Source organism: Thamnophis sirtalis, unplaced genomic scaffold (assembly GCF_051295495.1).
Source record: "Thamnophis sirtalis isolate CommonGarterSnake01/CBP01778 unplaced genomic scaffold, rThaSir2_p1.2 scaffold_1, whole genome shotgun sequence".
In the NCBI taxonomy this organism is placed as follows: Eukaryota; Metazoa; Chordata; class Lepidosauria; order Squamata; family Natricidae; genus Thamnophis; species Thamnophis sirtalis.
Genome location: NW_028261381.1, coordinates 102,550,146 through 102,569,516, shown reverse-complemented (window position 1 = coordinate 102,569,516; position 19,371 = coordinate 102,550,146). Strand labels below are relative to the sequence as shown.

Genomic DNA, 19,371 nt, shown 5'->3' with positions numbered 1-19,371 from the left:
TTATGTTGTTAAATCCTAACAGTTTTGAACAAAAGTTTCAGACTGAAAGAAGAGTTCAGCAGAAGAACAAATTACATGTGGAAGGTGAGGAATCTCATTGTTATAAAGAGTGCTCAAAAATGGACTCACACAGGTCTGGAATAGCCTATGTTGGAATTGACAGGGTGGGGGTTGATTAGATGAACCATTGGAGCCCTTCCAATTCTACAATTGGTGATTTCAGAACACTGACAGATGTGGCTCTAATTTCATTCCTACATTTTTGCCAGATGTTGCATCCTCAATAGACTAAAAGAAAAGAAACAGGGAAGGGAAGTATCTATAAACATAATTACAAATTTAAGGATATGTATTTACAGTTCTGTGCATTACTCTTGCAGGGTAGGTATAATATGTAATAGTATAATAAAAAAGGAGTCTGCTAAATAATATGGATACCTGATCACATTAAGATCAACTCTTCTAAGCTATTTTCAATAGTACTCAGAAGTTAACCATTTCTAGCACAACTGTAGCCTTTAACTAACCCATCTCCAAACAGAGAGTCTAGCAAAGGCTATGAAAATCATAATGAATCAAGGGAGCAGAGACCTCTTCTGGCTATTTGTCATATTGGCAAAAATTCATAGCAAAACAAAAACCTGTGGGATCTCTCTCACAGAATTTAAGTAATCTAATTACCTCATAAATAATCCAAGTCCACATTAGTTTCCAGGACTGCCTCATGTCAATTGACTTGAGTAGAAAAACTATTACCTCCTCATAAATTTGGCCCTCACATTACATTATGAGTTTTCCTGATATTTATGCTTGATTTCATATACTTCAATATCCTCTTTGTAACCTTGATTACATTCCCTAGACACATTTATTTTTATACTGAATAGCACTGATAGATTGATTCCTCATTAAAGTTCTTTAAAACAAGTTCCAGACTTTGTTTTTCCAAAGAAATTTTGAGCATTCAACTGATCTACAGTCCAAAACAGAAGGTTCACATTTTAAAACTAATGCTGGATTATCATTCTAAAAAGAAACAAAGTTGTTTTAAAGTTCCAACAGACTTTATCTTTGAACTTTGAATATCAGTTCTCCTGAATCACATGCATTTATTATTTATTGGTAGTGCAGTGGTTAGAATGCAACTTTGCAGTATTGCAGGCTAACTCTGCCCACTGCCAGAAGCTCCATCCTGACCTGTCAAGATTGACTTGGCCTTCCATCCTTCCGAGTTCGGTAAAATGAGGACCCAGATTGTTTGGGGCAATATGCTGACATTGTAAACCGCTTAGAGAGGGATGAAAAGCACTATGAAGCAGTATATAAATTTAAGTGCTATTGCTATTTACCCAATGTTCCTTTTATTTGCATTTTTAGATAATTATTCACTTAGCATTCTCTTCCTCTTTTATCATTTAACACTTAGTATAGGCAATAATAACTGTCATAAGAACATGTCTGCCTAAATATAGAAGATAAACAGAGAAACAGGTATCTCACTCCCAGAATTTGGATAGCACATAAAGGTAGTCCCCAGGTTAAGAACGTTTGATTTATGGACAATTTGTACTTATGAAAGGATTGTCAATTATTAAAAACTAAGATTGGTATTCTCTTCCTTCAAGCTGATAATATACTGAAGCAGTGTGGTGTTTTCATAAAACACTGAAGCAGAATGTTTTTAATGCACAGTCTGTTTTCAGCAGTTAATGAAAGGAAGCAGAATGCTATCGGCCATTATTACTAATAAGAAATCCATTCATAAGTTCAAGTTACAGGTTAATGAAATGTCAGATTTAGGAATGTGTCTCATTCTTAACCTGAGACTGCCTGCACATTAAAATGATGGCTTCTATTTTGAAATGCAGAATATAGCTGCCTATCACCTTCTTAAAAGCATCTGTGAAGTGCTATAAAGAGCATGTCATTTATTTAATCTTTTATTCATTTATTTACTATGCTAAAAAAGCAATAATCTGTTTTACATAATCTATAAATAAAGTATGTAAAATAATCTTAAGCATGACAAGATTCAAAGTGTTTAATATACAGACCAACATTTATTTAAGTGTCTGTGCTATCATTCTTTCCCAGAGGAGTCGTAATTAATGAGTTATGGAGAGCAGGTTTGGTGTAGTGGTTAAGGTCCTGGCCTAGAAACCACAAGATTTGGAGTTATAGTCCCACTTTATCATAAAGGTCATCTGGATGACCTTGGGCCAGTGGTGGGTATCAGATGATACACCTTGGTACAGGCGTACCGGTGCCTGCCGGGAGCACCGGGTATCGTTCTGGTACAGTGCTCTGAAGAGCCCGCCCGCCCTCGTTTCTTACCTGTATTTGAAGAAAACGGGCCATCTGCACAAACATGTGCAGCGTACGATGCCTGTGCGATGCTCCGCCAAGCAGCTGGAGCATCACAGAGGCGTTGCAGAGTGTCACAGGAGGCAAGGACGCATGCATGTGCTGTGCACATTCATGTGGTGGCTGCCAGGCCCATTGCACCGTACCGGTTGCAACGGGATCCGGAACCCACCACTGCCTTGGGCCAATCACTCCCTCTCAGCCCAACACACTTAACAGATTTGTTGTTGTGAAGAAAATATTAGGTATGTTTGCCTCCTTTGAGTTATTTCTTTTTAAAGGATAAAAATATAATAATAATTTTCAGGAGGGGAGCAGAGTGAAGTAATGTGACCAAGGTCTCAAATTAAAGTTTAACTCGTCGTGACTTTATGAGTCTATTCATGTAGTTTTCTTGACAATAATATGGAAAGGAATTCCTATCATTTTCTTTCTACATGTTAGCTTTACATTTTTCAACTAACCTACAGCCCTGATATTTTTAGAAGTCTGTCATCTGAGCACTAACTGGATCCCCAATATGTTTTGCTCATAGTTCAAACAGGTAAGTCAGTACAAAAACCAAGAAACAAAGTCCATTAAAAAATCATCATCATCAAGCTAAACAATAATCAAATTGCAAACAGTATTGTCACAAGTTATAATGTTATTTTGTAATATTCTCTGACCTGGACAAATGGGGTAACTTGCATAGATGTGCCAAAAATAAAATTAGAGAAGAAAGGGCTATGTATGCCATTTTCAATGCCTGGATGAAAGGCAGCAATGAAACATATAAATACACTAATTGAGAGTCCTAACTTTAATGAAAATGTGAAAATCATTCAGAACTCCCATAAGCAAGTAATCAAATGTCTTTTTTATTCATTGTAATTCAGTTTCCATTTCATATTATTCATTTCATTTTACAAAACAAGTATAGAATATTATGTTTGTGTAATCTCAGTGTACCTATAGTGCATAATTTACCAATAGGGAATGCTGTGCACCTCCTCTGAAGAAACCGCTAACATTTAAAAACATGCAAAACATTTTAACATTTACCCCATATAAAGTTATCCTACATAAATGCACACATGAGGCTCAAAGCAAAACCCTATTTCTGCACATTAATGAATATTAATTGTACCTGTCTCTGCATCTCTTCAATCTGCCGCTGGGGTATGCTCTGTAGGATATTGTATAGTTCAAGCATCTTCTCCTCAGGTATTACCACAGAAGCTCTAAATGTAGACATAGGAAAAGAAAAGAGGAAATACTTTGAAAACCTAAGCTACTCCAAGGTCATAGTTAATGTCAGAGAAATTAAGAATGGTCTAGATCTAGACATGGTCTCTTCTGAATGAAAGGGCCCCTTCCATTTACAGCAGTGTTTCTCAAGCAAGCAACTTTAAGATAGGTAAAATTCATTCAACTGCCAGAATTCCCTAGGCCCGTGATGGCGAACCTATGGCACACGTGCCACAGGTGGCACATGTAGCCATATGCGTGCCGGCCGACTGATTTTCGGCCTTCTGGGGGGCCAGGGGAGGCCCTTTTTGCCATCCCCAGGCTTCAGGAAAGCCTCCGGAGCCTGAGGAGGGCGAAAAATGGGGCCAACGGGCCAACAGGAAGTTCAGAAATGATCCATTTCTGCCTTCCGGAGGGCCTCCATAGCCTGGGAGGGCAAAAACACCCCCCACCACCACAAACATACAGAGGGGGTCACAAGCACATGCACAGAAGGGTCACACTCACATGCACAAGTGAGTGGTGCGCACATGCGCAGGTAGGTGGGGCGCATTCTATTGTGGGTCTGGGCACGAACACACATAATTTTGGCACGTCTTTACAAAAAGGTTAGCCATCACTGCCCTATGCCATCTTAAAGTTGCTTGAGAAACATTGCTTTATAGCATGATTCAGTAGTTCTCCCCAAATTTCTCCTAAAGGGAGAAATTCTGTCTAAATTTCTCCTAAAGGGAGAAATTCTGTCTAAATTTCTCCTAAAGGGAGAAATTCAAGGTCCAATAGAAGATCCATGTAGTTAATTAACTAACGGAAATGGGGAAAGTTACTTTTTAGAGTTAAATTGATAAAACCAGAGACTCGAAGGCCCACCCAAAAAAATGAAAAAAGGGGAAAGGATTAAAAAGTTCTAAAAAAACTTTAATGTAAAGATGAATTATTTCCTAGTATCTTTTTTAAATAAAACATAAAATTGTTAAAATATGAAAGAATTTTGCCTATGCTTGAAAATGCAATGTATTGATAACATCTGATACATTGAAGCTTGCCTCAATAAGGATAAAGCGGTTTTCAAAAGTGCATAAATATAATTATCCTCATGGTGACAGTACCTCAAATTTAGAAAATGAGAGTGCTTTGACAATATTTATTATGGTAAAGCACACATTCTGTCAGGATTCCATGAACATTAGTTTTTCTATGGATGTGCAATGTATTCTATGAACGTCCCAAAGGTGCTTTTTCAGGAGGCAACTGGACTTTGTTGCTTTGAAGACATCCAAGAAGCTTCTTCAGCTCTAACAAGATAGTGAGGAATGGAGATAGCTGGTCATTTTCATCATTTTAGAGGGTCATTGAAGCACTTGGAGGTGCTTCAATCTGTGTCCTCAGGGTCATGTGAGGAGTGCTTCTGATTCCTTTAGTCTGCAATTTATTTTTTCTCTGGAAATCCATTCTTATTCCCACACCATTCCTACTCCCACACCACATCCTATCAGAGCTGAAGAAGACACTTGGATGAGAAGCGAAACATATTCAAAGAAAAAATAAGAAAGTGCAGTTGCCTCCTGAAAAAGCACCTTTGGGACAACCATGACCTGGATGACTGAGAATTTCTACAGACTATTCTATGAATGGGACAACTATTTCAGGGGGGTTGTATCTGAGTGAAAACTTGCATGTTTAATCTTAATGTGGGTCAAAGCTAGACTGTTTTGTTCCAGACACCAGCAGAGCCATGGTTATTCTGAGGTGAAGTGTTTTTGATAGGAGCAGGTAAAAGTCAAGGACATCAGTAGCAATAGCAGTTAAGGTGAGAAAAGAATGTGAGGTCACTGGGAAGAGGAGGAACACAGTGAGAGCTGCTGAGACGAAGTGATAAGGGAGAGGTGGCATGTACACACCATAAAATCATTATTATTATTTTATGGAGTGAGCAGAGCAAGGCTGGCACATATCATTCTTGTAAATTTCATATTGGCTGAAACCTGTAATTTGGATTTTGCTTCTGCTGATCCATAGCTGTTCCAGAATTTTGGCAGAACTTCTGGTACAGAATGTATTTGTTTTGAATGTCAAAACATTTTCTATTTCATGCACACCCATAATGCTTTTTGTACCTGCTTAACCTAACAAAGAAGAAAGCGTAGAATACAACATTTTCTTTGTTTCACTAGTGACTGTTGATGAAAATTAGTTTTCAATATCTGGATGATATAATGGAGAAATCCAAAAATGTAACTTCTTTTTTTCTACTATATTGATGATTTCTTCTGTTTAACATTGCATTTTGCTTTTATGCATCTATTAATCACAGAAAAAAATGAACTTTCAGGAATTCCCCAGCATTTTTGGATTTAGCTTGGTCTAGGATGCTTAGTTTCCCAGCTGAAACTATAGTTGAGTCTGTCCACATCTTGTAAGATTATGAAGTTTTCATCCAATCTTCTAAGTGCTAGTTGGTGTTAATGGATTCCTTTGCTAATCTTCTGAATATTTGTCCTACAGTTAGCTGTTATAGTCCTTACACTGTATGTTGTAGACAGTGGTGGGTTTCAAAAAACTTTAGAACTTCTTCTGTAGGTGTGGCCTGTTTTGTGGGAGTGGGAGTCATGTGACCGGGTAGGAGTGGCTTGGCGGTCATGTGACCAATGGGCATGGCCAACTTGGAAAATGTGGTGAAGCTTACTTAACGATGCTCTTGCTTAGCAACCAAAATTTTGGGCTCAATTGTGGTCATAAGTTCTCTTTTTTCTCTTTCTTTCTTTCTTTCTTTCTTTTTCTTTCCTTCCTTCCTTCTTTCCTTCTTTCATCTCTCTCTCCCACTTTCTCTTTCTTTCTTTCTTTCTTTCTTTCTTTCTTTCTCTCTCTTTTTCTTTCTGTCTCTCTCTGTGTCTGTCTGTGTCTCTCTCTTTGTGGCTCTCTCTCTCTCTCCCTCCTTCTCTGTCTCTCTCTGTCACTCTCTGTGTTTGTGTGTCTGTCTGTCTCTCACTCATTCACTTAATCACTCACTCTGTGTGTGTGTCTCTGTGTGTCTCTGTCTGTCTGTCTCCCCTCCCTCCCTCCCCATCTCTGTCTATCTCTCTCTCTGTGTCTATCAGCCTCTCTCTGATTCCCTCCTTCCCTCTCCGTCTCTCTCTGTGCCTCTGTCTGTCTGTCTGTCTCACAGACACACACACACACACACACACACACACATATACTGTGGTCACCTTGTTGAGTGTTCCAATCACATTTGAAATACTCAACAACTGGCCTGCATTTATGGTATTTTGCAGCATTCTGCGATCATAGGACCAAAATATATGGTTAAAAGTACCTGGCAGTGGCATTTTTCCCGGGGGGGCTCCACAGAACATCCCAAGACAAAGGCCTTGCAAGGTCACCAAACTTGCCAAAGACACCAGTCGCACCGCGTAAGCTCCTGCCGCCGTCCCCACTCCTGCCCCTGTGCTTGCTGGCGGCCATGCGGCCCTGCGCTATAAGCAAGCCCGGGATCCTTGCAAGGCTGCAAAAGGTCACTGGACTCGCTTATAGTGCAGGGCCGCGGCAGGCTGCTCCAGCTGGCCTGCCCCCCCGCCTTTGTTGCAGCTTACTTACCTCCTCGGCAGGCAGCAATAGAGAGCCAAGCAGGAAAAAAGGTAAATGGTTTAGATAGGGCTCTTAGAGGCGGGCGGGGTGATTGGTGAGCCAGCCAATCAGTGAGCAGCGGGTGGGGCAAGCGTGGTACGGACGGGTGGGGGGAGGGAGCTGGAACTGGTTCTAAATGGCATGGTAGATTTGTGGAACTTCTTCTATAGAACCGGTTAGAACCGGCAGGAACCCACCCCTGGTTGTAGAGGACTCCTGCTTTTTTTTCTTGAGCTACTTGATCTTTCGGTTTACTTAAAATCTTTTGGAGGGTTTGTGTTATACAGTGATGTTGTTTGGCTGTAATAGTCTGTTGCCTGTTTCTGTCATTCTTTTTTAATGTATGGTTGTGTATTCTTTTTCATAGCTTGTGTTGGTTATGCTGTAGTGGGCTGAGCAATCTGTGGTCTAAATTTTTGAAACTTTATCAAAAATTGCATGACTGCTCAAACACTCAATCCACTACAGCTGAATATTCTTGTACCGGTATATCTTGGAAATAAGACAAATGGATTCAATCTATATGTTTTTGATATTCTTCTCAGAGTCATGCAGTCTTCCAAATAAGCCATAAAGCGATAATAACAGAATTTAGTCCAGAATTTCAAGCAACAAAGAGAAAAAGGTATGTAGGTACCTCTTCCAGTCCAAAACTTCAGAGAAAGGAAGAACATAAGAATCCGCTATGACAACAGGGATGCAACCAGCCTGAAGAACATCACTCAAAACAGCTTGTCCTAAACGTGCTCCCCGCAGAACAATACAGAATGTGGCTTCCTGTGGACAAAGACCCACAAAATAGTCATAATTGTCTTTCTATTATCTTATTAAATTAAAACTAATACCTGGCTTATTCATCATCTTATGTTTAGGAAACTGGATTTCATGATTATATATATATAATACATACAGGGGTTTCCTTCTTCATATTAATTATGATAAATGTTAATTACAATTTTGAAATACTAAACTAATACCCCAACCATCCCTTTCCAGAATTATTTCAGTCTCTTCAAGTGACACCATTTGTCTCTCAGATGCTCCCATCTCACCAGGAAAAAAAAGAACCCCCATACATACGTGGCAAACATGTACACCAGAAACTCTGGTATACACATGTATACCAGAGTTTCCTGTATTAAAGATACCATATTTTAAAAGGTTCATAAGATGCCTACAGATTTGCATTTTTAAACACATAAATACTAGCGTCTGAGTCAGGCTGCAATGTTGAAAACATAAGAAAGGCAGTTTGGTGTAGAGGTTAAGAATCAGGCCAGGAGACTGTTGTAATTTCTAGTCTCACTCTGGGCATAAAGCCAACTGGATAACCTTAGGCCAATCACTTCTCTCAGCCCTAGGAAGAAGGCAATGGCAAATCCCAAGCAGTCTGTGGGGTCAAAAACTAAGTTGAAAGTACAAAAACAAACACTCAATTACTTTACTCAGATCCAGACTTTTCATGGGGAAAAAAAAGTTCTGCTCGTGACTCATTCACCTGACTCAGTGAATGAGACATGAGCAGAGGTATTTTTTTCCATGGAAGTTCAGGATCTGACTTAAAACAATTGAGTGTTTGTTTTTTGGAGTTGGGAGAAGTTGAGATTTCAGTAACCTTTCCTTTCTTTCAAAATTCTGCTCCAGAAAATAGCTTGAATCCCTTAGAAGAATATCAAAAATGATAGGAAGACTAGGTTGGAAGGATCCTGTCAATTCCATATTCTGCCAGACTCCTTAATTAGGTCTCAAAAACATCTGCTCACCCATAAAACCTTTACACTCCAAGAAGAGTAACAATGCACCAAACTCATCATGTAAAATCAGTGAAAGGCTGTATAATAAATCTAATGCTTCAGATAGTTATCTACAGCAGAAGCCCTCATAATTTTAAAAATAAATCATACTCTCTTGTAACCAACAAGAAACAATAGGAACAAAATGCAGCATTACCTGAAGGACCTGAGGGTAATCAAACACCAGGTTTTTATAGCAACGTTTTCGAATAAATGGAATTCCCTCCGAAAGGTTACTACACTTGTCCAAGATTAGCACAGATTCTGTATTCTCTGCTTGAAGAGCCTCCAGTTCTGAACGGTATTCAGGATGAAGAGCAATTTGGGAGGAGAGGAGAAAGTATCTGCGGAGGCTGAAGAAGACACAACAATTGGAACCATACAAATTTAGAAGTATATTCACTAGGCAATTGAAAATGCACTTCTTTATGCTGCCAAGGACTTGGGCATAGTGGTAGCACAGTGATTAGAATGCAGTATTGCAGGCTAATTGTTGCTGATTGCCAGCAATTTGGCAGTTCGAATTCCACTAGGTTCAAGGTTGACTTGGCCTTCCATCCTTCTTAGGTCAGTAAAATGAGGACCCAGATTGTTGGGGGAAATATGCTGACTTTGTAAACATCTTAAAGAGGGTGTAAAGTACTATGAAGCAATATATAAGTCTAAGTGCTATTGCTATTACTAAGCAAACATAGTCATATATTTGTTCACCTCTGGTTTTTGGTGCACTAACAATATGATAGTTGGAAAAAATTATGTATCAACTCAATTGTGAAAACATTATTAAATAAGTTGAATAAGCAAAATGCAGTAGGTAGTGCAGTTAAAAATACATACTTTTGATCTTTACACTTGAACACAATGTGAGCCACTAACATCAATGAATCATGAATAAGTACGGTGGGACTGCAGACAAACTATATCACTCTCTGAATTTACTGGTGTCATTCTCAATGTATTCAGTTAAGCTTATTTTCAAGGATGTGGAGAATAGAACATTCTCCAATAAATATGATAAAGATTGTGTTTAGAAGTGGTTTTGAAAAGATTAACATAAAATGCATCATGTTAGCCCTGACTTTCTACGCTTCCTCTTAAACTCTTTTATTGTTTTTTCTTTTGGTTAGATACCAACTTGTAAATATTATATGGGCAATAGAAGATAGAATTTGTTTTCCTGGTTATAGCTGAACTATCCCAGTTTTGTTCAGCAATTCTTCTATTCAAAAAAAACAAAAAAGTAACTTTTAATCAGGTAATTAATTTTTTAACAAAAAATGTAGGTGGCAAATGCGATCTATAAGCATAATTAAAAATGTATCATCTGATACATAAAACTGAATACATACCAATTCAGACTTAGAGGGAGTTACTATTATTTAACCAATACCAGTAACAGGAAGTTATAAATACAATAAAAATTCAGTTCCAATTTTCAAATGGAAAACTATAGCTTTAGAAGTAACGTTAATTTAATTTGCGGAACATTGCCACATGACAATACTATCAGCAGTCACATGTTTGTCTTATATAGGGGTTTAGCTTGTTGTCAGTTTTGGGATCATACCATTCTGATGGTATGCATCTTTATTCATCTTAAGAAACTAGCTCAGATTGAAATGATTTATAAATTTCATAAACAAACCAACACATTAGTATATTCTCAAAAGATGACAGGTCAGCCTACTAGAAAAGACATCTATTCTTCCCTCTGGGCATATGAAGCTGATTTAATTTAAGCCAGATCAGTTTTCCATATAACAGTGGATTGTCTATGAAAACGGAGCAAGATATCAAGTATTTCCTATTCTATCATCTTTCTTTAATAACTGTCTGTTACTTAAACTTGCAACTTTATAAGTCACCTGTAGGCAAATATTTTTTTTTATTGTACTATTAAATGCCATTGCCTTGCTACTCAGACATGTAAAATGCATCAGTAAATTAGGTTTGCAACTACTGGCACTTAAAAGTCACAATTTGTAATAAAAATAAAAATAAACTCATAAATTCCCAAAACAAATAATAATTAAAATATGAAGCAATGAACACAAGCATTAACTAAAGGGCATATGATTGAAAGCACTCTTTCAAAAAAATCTATCAAACCTTCCCTGAGTAAGCTCAGTTTCCAATAAAAAGCTGAAGCACTCGGAATATGCAGCTCCAAGTAGAAAGAAGCCAGAAATTCCTTCCTTCACAATGTATTTTTCAGATTAAAAAATCCCACTGAATAATAATGAAAACTATACTGAATCTTTACACTTAAATAAATAGAACTATAAGCCATTATACAATGTTCTTCATCTATAATACCTCACTCACTGCTTGTTATTTATTATGCCTCTTTCATAGTGCACCGTAGATAGCTGTAGAAGTTAGTACAGTAGAGTGAAGAATAACTGAAATTGCTTCAAATGGGATTAAACTGGGTAGAACTGTATAAAAATGAAAATACCTTAAGTAAAATGAAAAAAAAAACTTTTAAAGTTAACTTTAATATTAAAATTCTTTGCATTTTTTGTTATATCACCTACCCTTGGAATATTGTCTTCCCAAAAGTAGATCGTCCCGGACCCTGCTGGCTTGGGGACTTGCATGAGTGACACATTCAGTGCATGATTATGGTGATTTGTTGTTGGTTGCTCTGTTTTTACCTCAGCTACTGATTATGTTCTTATGTTTAACTGCTTAAGCAGCCCAGAGTCATGAATTTAAGATAGGTGACCATATAAATTGAAATAATAAATACACAAAATAAATAAACTGAGAGCGCCATTTTGGTGCAGTGGTTAAGGCATCAGCCTATAAATTGGAAGACACTGAATTTTTGTCTCGCCTTGGGCATGAATTCAGCTGCAGATCCTCAGTCCTAGAAAGAAGTCAATGGCCAACCACTTTTGAAAAACCTTGCCAAGAAAACTGACTCAAAGGCATAAACAAGTGAACTGCAAGGTAGATAAATATATCAGAATAACAGAGTTGGAAGGGCCCTTGGTGGTCATCAATGAAAACAGACTTTAAACATAAACTAGACTGCATATTTTGATTGTTAGAATTTTTAACAGTTTCTTTAAAAGTTTTACAAGTTCAAAGTTATTACAAATACAGCTCATAAATATAAACATGAATACATTTCATTTTACAGAATTATATTTCGCTTTATAATATGAAAGTGGAAGTTACAATCTTCTATTAAATTTGTAAAGACAAGAAGATGGAGAATTTGGGATGATAGAGCATGCTCAAGATGAATAGTTTAGATATAAATGTAAGGGACAAGGGAGAGGAACTGAATGTGATACAAAAATGAGCATGAAGTATTTCTGGAATTTTAGAAAGAAGTTTCTGGTTCTGAAGTATGCCTTCTAAAGACTAAAGCCTAATAATGCAAGCAGATCATAAAATAAGTGAGGAAATAAAGGCAGGACAATTGATATCTTCTATTATCTATTAAACATGGGAGATTCCAATAATATTTTTAAAAGAAAATGGCAGATTTTTCAAATATATATGAAATAGTAATGAGGGGAACTTTAGAAAATTAAAGTCTATTGGAAGATAAATTCCTGTTTGGTGCTTTCAATTCCTAAGTTGTCTTACTAATAATTTATTCTTCAAAGAACAGAAGAATGAATGAGAAAATGAGCTCTCCTTTATGCCAACCTATAGGAAAGAATTAGTCAATGAAGTGAAATTAACAGAAATATTAGTGAAAAGTGATCATGTAATACTGATTTTAAAGGAAAGGAAAGCCATATATAGTCAAAAACATTAAGTTTTTAAAAATGGATTTGAATAAATCATAGTAAGTATTATTGGATGGAAGCAGGAGTTAACATGTTTCTTTTTGCCTATGTTATGTTATGTTTTTTCTATAGAATTAATGTTGCAAAAATAAAAGAAAAATAGAGCTGGCAAGAAAGTTCTCAAAAAGAAGATATGAAAATGTAGTTATAAATAATTCTACAGGAGGCAGCAAGAAAACATTAAAACAAATTGGTGAGGATGCCCCAATATTATAATGAAGATCTGAAAACATGCAAAGACATAATCATAAAATGGAAAGAGGAACAATTCTCTAAGGAAAAAAATTACAGTTTGGAACTGAAAAAATAAAAAATAAACTTAATACTCAGAATGATCCAAAATTCAAGACTTGGCAAAGTATGTTAAAAATAACGGCTTCCTCAGTTAGGGTTATTAATAGGATTAACATAATAACAGAGCTGGAAGGACATTTGAGATCTAATCCAATGTTCTGCTCAAGCAGGAGACCCTGTACCATTCTGGACAAATGGGTTGTCCAGTCTCTTCTCAAAAGCCTCCAGTGATGGAGTACCCATAACATGTGTCAAAACACAATAAAGTGAAAAGTATCCATATACTACTTGTTCAATGCAAAATGTTAATAGAAAAAAAGTTAGTTACCCAATTCCTATTTGACTCGGTTTTCTCCAATAAAAGGGTGTGTACAATAATTATGAAGGAATAGATTGAAGCATGAGATTGATAGAACTCCTTTCAAGAAATACACAATTACTTTAAATGTGTTTAATCCAGAATCTGCTGAATTGCAATAGAAATTTTCAGATGAACCAATCAAATGGTTACATATTATCCCGGACAAGGAATGGAAAATGAATGAAGTACAAATAGTGTTCACACTTTCAAAATAAAGGAGGGTAATAGCAATAGCAATAGCAATAGTAGTTAGACTTATATACCGCTTCATAGGGCTTTCAGCCCTCTCTAAGCGGTTTACAGAGTCAGCATATCGCCCCACAGTCAGGGTCCTCATTTCACCCACCTCGGAAGGATGGAAGGTTGAGTTAACCTTGAGCTGGTGAGATTAGAACCGCTGAACTGCAGATAACAGTCAGCTGAAGTGGCCTGCAGTACTGCACCCTAACCACTGCGCCACCTTGGGTAGAGAATTCAGAATTTATACAATCAGTCATTCTGACATAATATCAAAATATATTGAATATTTTAGCTCTCCAGTTCTAAATGAATGAAGGAGTACCAATATTAAGAGAATTTTACCAAATTCTGACCTGGCTGGCTGAATTTCCTGGCATTGTAAGCAAAAGCACAATTAACATATTAGCTTACCCTTGTCCTTTATTTAGCAGTTGTACTTCTGCAGATAGGGGACTATAAACAGGAATACTGACATCATATCCTTGCCGATAGGTCCATGTAGAAAAACCACCTCCTGCCAACAGAGCTCTGAGGATGATAGAAAGAAAATACCAGATTCACATGTTTTTTTCTTCTTCAAATGCTCATTCATTTAAGGATTTAGATAATCAGAGAGGTAAGATAAGGTTTAAGGCAGAAACATACTAATTGAAAGACAAGAAGCATACAACAAAAGACAATGCATTTAAAACTTAAGCCAGAGATTCAGGTATCTGTAACGGAACATTTTCTATCTCTTTCAACTGCTATGAATAATAGTTAAATGAAAAGCTGTATATTTGTAGTTTAATACAGGCAGTCCTTGAATTACAGCAGTTTAGTGACCATTAAAGTTACATTACTGAAAAAAGTGATTTCTGACACTTTTTCATACTTATAACCATTGCAGCATCACATGGTCAATATTGAGACACTTGGCAATTGACTCAGATTTATGATAATTGTAGTGTGCTGGGGTCATGTGATCACCGTTTGCGACCTTCTAACAAGCAAATTTAATTGGGAAGCCAGATTCACTTAAGAACCGTGTTACTAACTTAACAACCACTGTTCCCTCTAAGGTGAGGCTTAGTGAGGCGGCCACGCACATAAAAAGAAATCCCCGCGCAGAGGTTTCTAACTGCCGCGCAGAGATTTCTACCAAAGCAAACGTGGGGAAGTCCTTTGCAGGCGGCTAGAACTGGCCGCCCGCAAAGGACCTCCCCAGACTTGTTTTGATGAGCCGCCAGTCCTCTTGCTTCTTCTCCTTCACCAGCAAAGCTCCCCCTGGCTTCCCGGCCCATGGCTTTGGCGTCTCTCCCTCCACGCGGAGCACCTGAGCTGGCTCCCGCGTTATCCCTCCCCCTTCCTCCTCTGCCGTGCTTTTGAGGCCGCGGGCGCTTTCCTACTAGCTCCCGCGGCCTCAAAAGCACGGCAGAGGAGGAAGGGGGAGGGAGGGAGGGAGGAGGAAGCAAGAGGACTGGCGGCTTTGAAATGCAACCCCTGCCTTGGTCCCGCCGGCCGCGGATTTGATTCGGCGTAAGTGGGGGCCGAACACATGCTGAGCCGACTTTGCGCAGTGAGGCGGAGTAATTCAACCCCCCCCAAAGAACGTGTGTGTGTGTGTGTGTGTGTGTGTGTGTGTGTGTGTGTGTGAGAGAGAGAGAGAGAGAGAGAGAGAGAGAGAATTGGATCAAAATTGGTGGCCAAAGGAGTGGAGGGAGGGAGGGAAGGAAGGAAGGAAGCCCTCCCCCTGTGAAAAAAACTAAAGATGGAGCAGTGAATGAATAAATCATAAAAGCAACAAACAGTTAATGCGTAAGTAAGCTGAGGAGGAAGTTCTCAACTAAGGAAGAAATATTAGAAAGAAATATAAAAAGCTCAATATGCCAAAACACTTATTTTAGTCTTCATTTAATTACTTGTATTGTAGTCTGATGTAACATCTTTTTAAAGTTAACGTTAGAAAAGATAGGGTACAAAACTTAAATAATAAAAAAATGTACATTCATTTTGAAAAATAAATGCAATACTTGATTAATTTCATATCTTTATTTAAAATAGTTTTGGCATGGCATATGATTTTATTGACTCAGTTGGAAATGATGTGGATGTTGTATCTGACTCTGAGGTATATATATTCTTAAGTAACATAACATATAGCATATTGTCCAAACTTGCTAGACTATTTAATTGATCTTACTACTTTAAAGGGGGAGAGTTTCATGATAAATTATTTTATTACATTTATGTTGCATTTATATATTACATTTATTACATTTATATTTCACATTATATATTTGTATTGTTATTTTAGTGTTTATTGTCAATTTTGATAGATATTATATTGATATATCAATACTGATTTTACTCATACTAAATAACAATTACTGCTATTATTTATCAGCATCAAATATTTATAGTTTTTAATATTGAGTTAGTCGTATTTTAGAATAATAGGATTATCTTTTAATAGGATAATTGGCAAAATCTAATTCAAATGTGATGGGTTGCATTCCAAAGGAATGTGAGAGGACAGGTTGCCTGCAAAATGCCAGGACCCAGGACCCTGTTGGTGCCATGTCTCTCTCTAGCCAGTCTAACAATGTAAAAGCTGAGCAGAGAGCCTTTTTTTTTCAGGGTGAGCGGAAAAGTATAGTGTTTGAGTGGCACTTTTCATGTCTGGCATTCATCGGGCTGAAACCTCGCTCGCAATTGGCGCTTGACGCTTGGAATGTTGCGCAAATGTCCAGCAGACGCGACAGCAGTTCAAACTGTGGCTCTCTTAGGTGCTCAGGCATGAAACTGTGCCGCTCACACACTGTACTTTTCCGCTCACACTGAAAAAAAATTAGAGGGAACATTGTTAACAACTGTAGGGATTCACTTAGCAGTTGTGACAAGAAAGGTCGTAAAATGGGGCAAAGCCCACTTAATAACTATCTCACTTAACAACATAAATTTTGGGATCAATTGTGGTCATAAGTTGAGGATTATATCTAAATGAACATGAAAAGACAACAAATTTCCAATTTGCAAAAATTTAAATTGTCCCTTTCAAGAAAAAAATAACATGACCTCTAGATACATCCAGAATTGAAACATATGCTAGGTTAATGGAAAAGAATTTAGTAAATAGAATGTTTTTAAATAATTGAATTATTTTTCATTATCAGATATTTTTTAAATTATATTTTCTATTACAAAAAAGATTCTAAAGCAAATGGACTAATATTCATATGTCTAAGAATTGAACCAGACAAGGATTTCACTTTCTTCATCTTAAATTGAGGATGCTAAATACAAAATGGTAAATAAAAAGTTCCCCAAAATTAATATGAAATCTGGCTGCCTTCACCATCTGTTACAATAGAGTGTTATCACTATATTTTCTTAATAGGATAACTTATATTAGGAAAGGAAGGAAGAATAAATCTACTAGTTCTTTTTGACATTTCATCAGCTTTCAATGTAAAATATTATGAAATAAAATAGGAGGAGGAAGCTATGTTGAATATGTTCACCTTGGGTTGTTTGTAAAAACAATAAAGGTGGGATACAAACAAACAAATAAAAAATATTAATGGTTCCAGGATACTTCTTACACACTGAACTGCAATACTCTCTCTCCTACACATTTGGACAGTTCCAGAAAAGGCTGCTTTGGTATTATCATTTCTCCCCAGTATGTTGCAGAATACCATATGTTTCACACATCAACATTCCCATTCATCTCAGGGAGGGTGGACTAGTATGCATTCATTTCTTTCCTCTAGATCAGCATTTGCCAACTTCAGCAGTTTTAAGATGTGTGAACATCAACTCTCAGAATTCTCCGCCAATATGCTCTAGATAGCTCAAGCAATATACACACTGAACCAGTATAAGGGCAGGGTTACAGAAACACGGTGAAAGATTTATACGATCTGAAGAGAAACCAGAGTATTATATGAACATGTATAAAAACATAATTTATGAAGATTTATAAAAACATAATAAAAAGAAAAAAGAAACAAGGAAGACTAATTAACTGACACCAAATACAGACAAGATGGCAATAATAGGAATGTTAAATGCAGACAAAATATCAACAGTGTGGATAATTCATTGGTCTAAGTAAGTGAATATGTGGGCTAATATCTTTTACATATGCTCCTCCAAATTCTGACAAGTTAGGGGTTATGGGAATTGAAATCCAAAATATAGAGAGGGCACCCAGTTGCCAATTTTACTACTATCCCCACTTTCAGAATAGGAATATTGTCTGAGACTATCCTTGGATCACACCTGGCTCAAAGTATCTTTTATAGCTTAGACTGAACCAATAAGTTTGAATTTATGGGACACAGGTAATCTTACAATAATTACTCGCCCTTTGGCAATCTCTAATTTGGATTACTACAATGTGTTTTACATATATATGTGGCTACTATAAATTAATCTTTTGGAAGCTTCAGTCACTTGACACAAGTCAGTTATATTGTTAAAGGGAATTAATTAGTATGATCACATTATTGTTTTATTACAGCCATTCACTATTAATTTTTACTGCAATTAACTTTAGAAAGTCTAAGCAATTTACACAATAAATCTACTTGCCACAATGTAGCATTTTGACACATTTTGACATTTATAAATCTTCATGAATGTATACAAATTCATGAAGATTTATAAATGTGAGGTTCTATTCAAGGCATGGCTATAAATCTCAACTCTTCAGACACTCAATTTCTCATTCAAAATGTTTCTTATAACAGATGCTTTACAAACCCAGCCTGGTTAAGTAGTTGCTTTACTGCTAGCAAGACAGAAGACATGTATAAGGGGGAAAAGTCAACCGATTGCAATATACCAAAATCCTGCCTTAAAGATAAGTCTGTTCTAAATCTGAAATACTATTTTTTTTACAGATAAATGGTAATTTGAATGCTTTGTTTGTGCTCTGGGCATTGGGAGATATTTTCTCAATGTTTATATAACAATTCCATCCTGTCTGATTACTGTTGGTTTCCACCTCACCAGATTCTTCTATGGTATTTTAAAAGGTGGTTTAAAATTTCACAGTCTGAGAAAGTAGACTTACAATTTGTTAGCTGTGGGTGACACCAAATGTAACACTTTTTCTGAAAGAACCAAGAAGGATAAAAGATTCCTCTCCCTTACCAATTCATATGTATCCTCAACATTTGTTTAAAAAAAAGAAGCCACAAACCTTTGGACTAGATCCAGTGAGTATATTTGGGATGAAGAAGAGAAAAGCTGTGCTTTTATTTATATAAATTTTGTTAGTGTCAAATTAACAAAAGTAAAAGACAAACAATACAAGACATATACGTTCATTGTCGCCTGATTACAAGCTTGCTAGAAAGGTTTGGCTACCTATAATTAAAGACAAATAAACACATCACAAAGACTTTTGGCCTACATTTTCTTTATTAATGTCTTAGATTGTTTTTAGGAGAACTAGAGTGGGGTTTTGAGGAGAAACACTTAAAGTCCTTAAGACTGCAAAACAATTATACATGACTGCCCTCTGCAGGCTAGCCATGGTTCATCTATAGATAGCATTTGATTTTTTTATTATTAAAAGTTCTTTTTCAGTTTTTACATTTAAGTTAATTACTAGAAACATATGTTGCATTGATCAGTTTTTTGCATAAAAATAAACATTTTA

The 19,371-nt window shown here is 36.7% G+C and overlaps 1 protein-coding gene across 1 annotated transcript in view; it reads right to left on the bottom strand.

Annotated features, from left to right (window-relative positions):
* EXT2 (exostosin glycosyltransferase 2) overlaps positions 1 to 19,371 on the bottom strand; it is an 81,756-nt gene that overhangs the window by 47,565 nt on the left and 14,820 nt on the right. Inside the window, exons 4-7 of the mRNA XM_087719929.1 lie at positions 14,130 to 14,246; positions 9,172 to 9,367; positions 7,859 to 7,998; positions 3,494 to 3,587 (exon numbers count right to left, since the gene is read on the bottom strand). Of these exons, the coding sequence (XP_087576055.1) occupies positions 3,494 to 3,587; positions 7,859 to 7,998; positions 9,172 to 9,367; positions 14,130 to 14,246 (547 nt within the window). The remainder of the gene's footprint in view (positions 1 to 3,493; positions 3,588 to 7,858; positions 7,999 to 9,171; positions 9,368 to 14,129; positions 14,247 to 19,371) is intronic.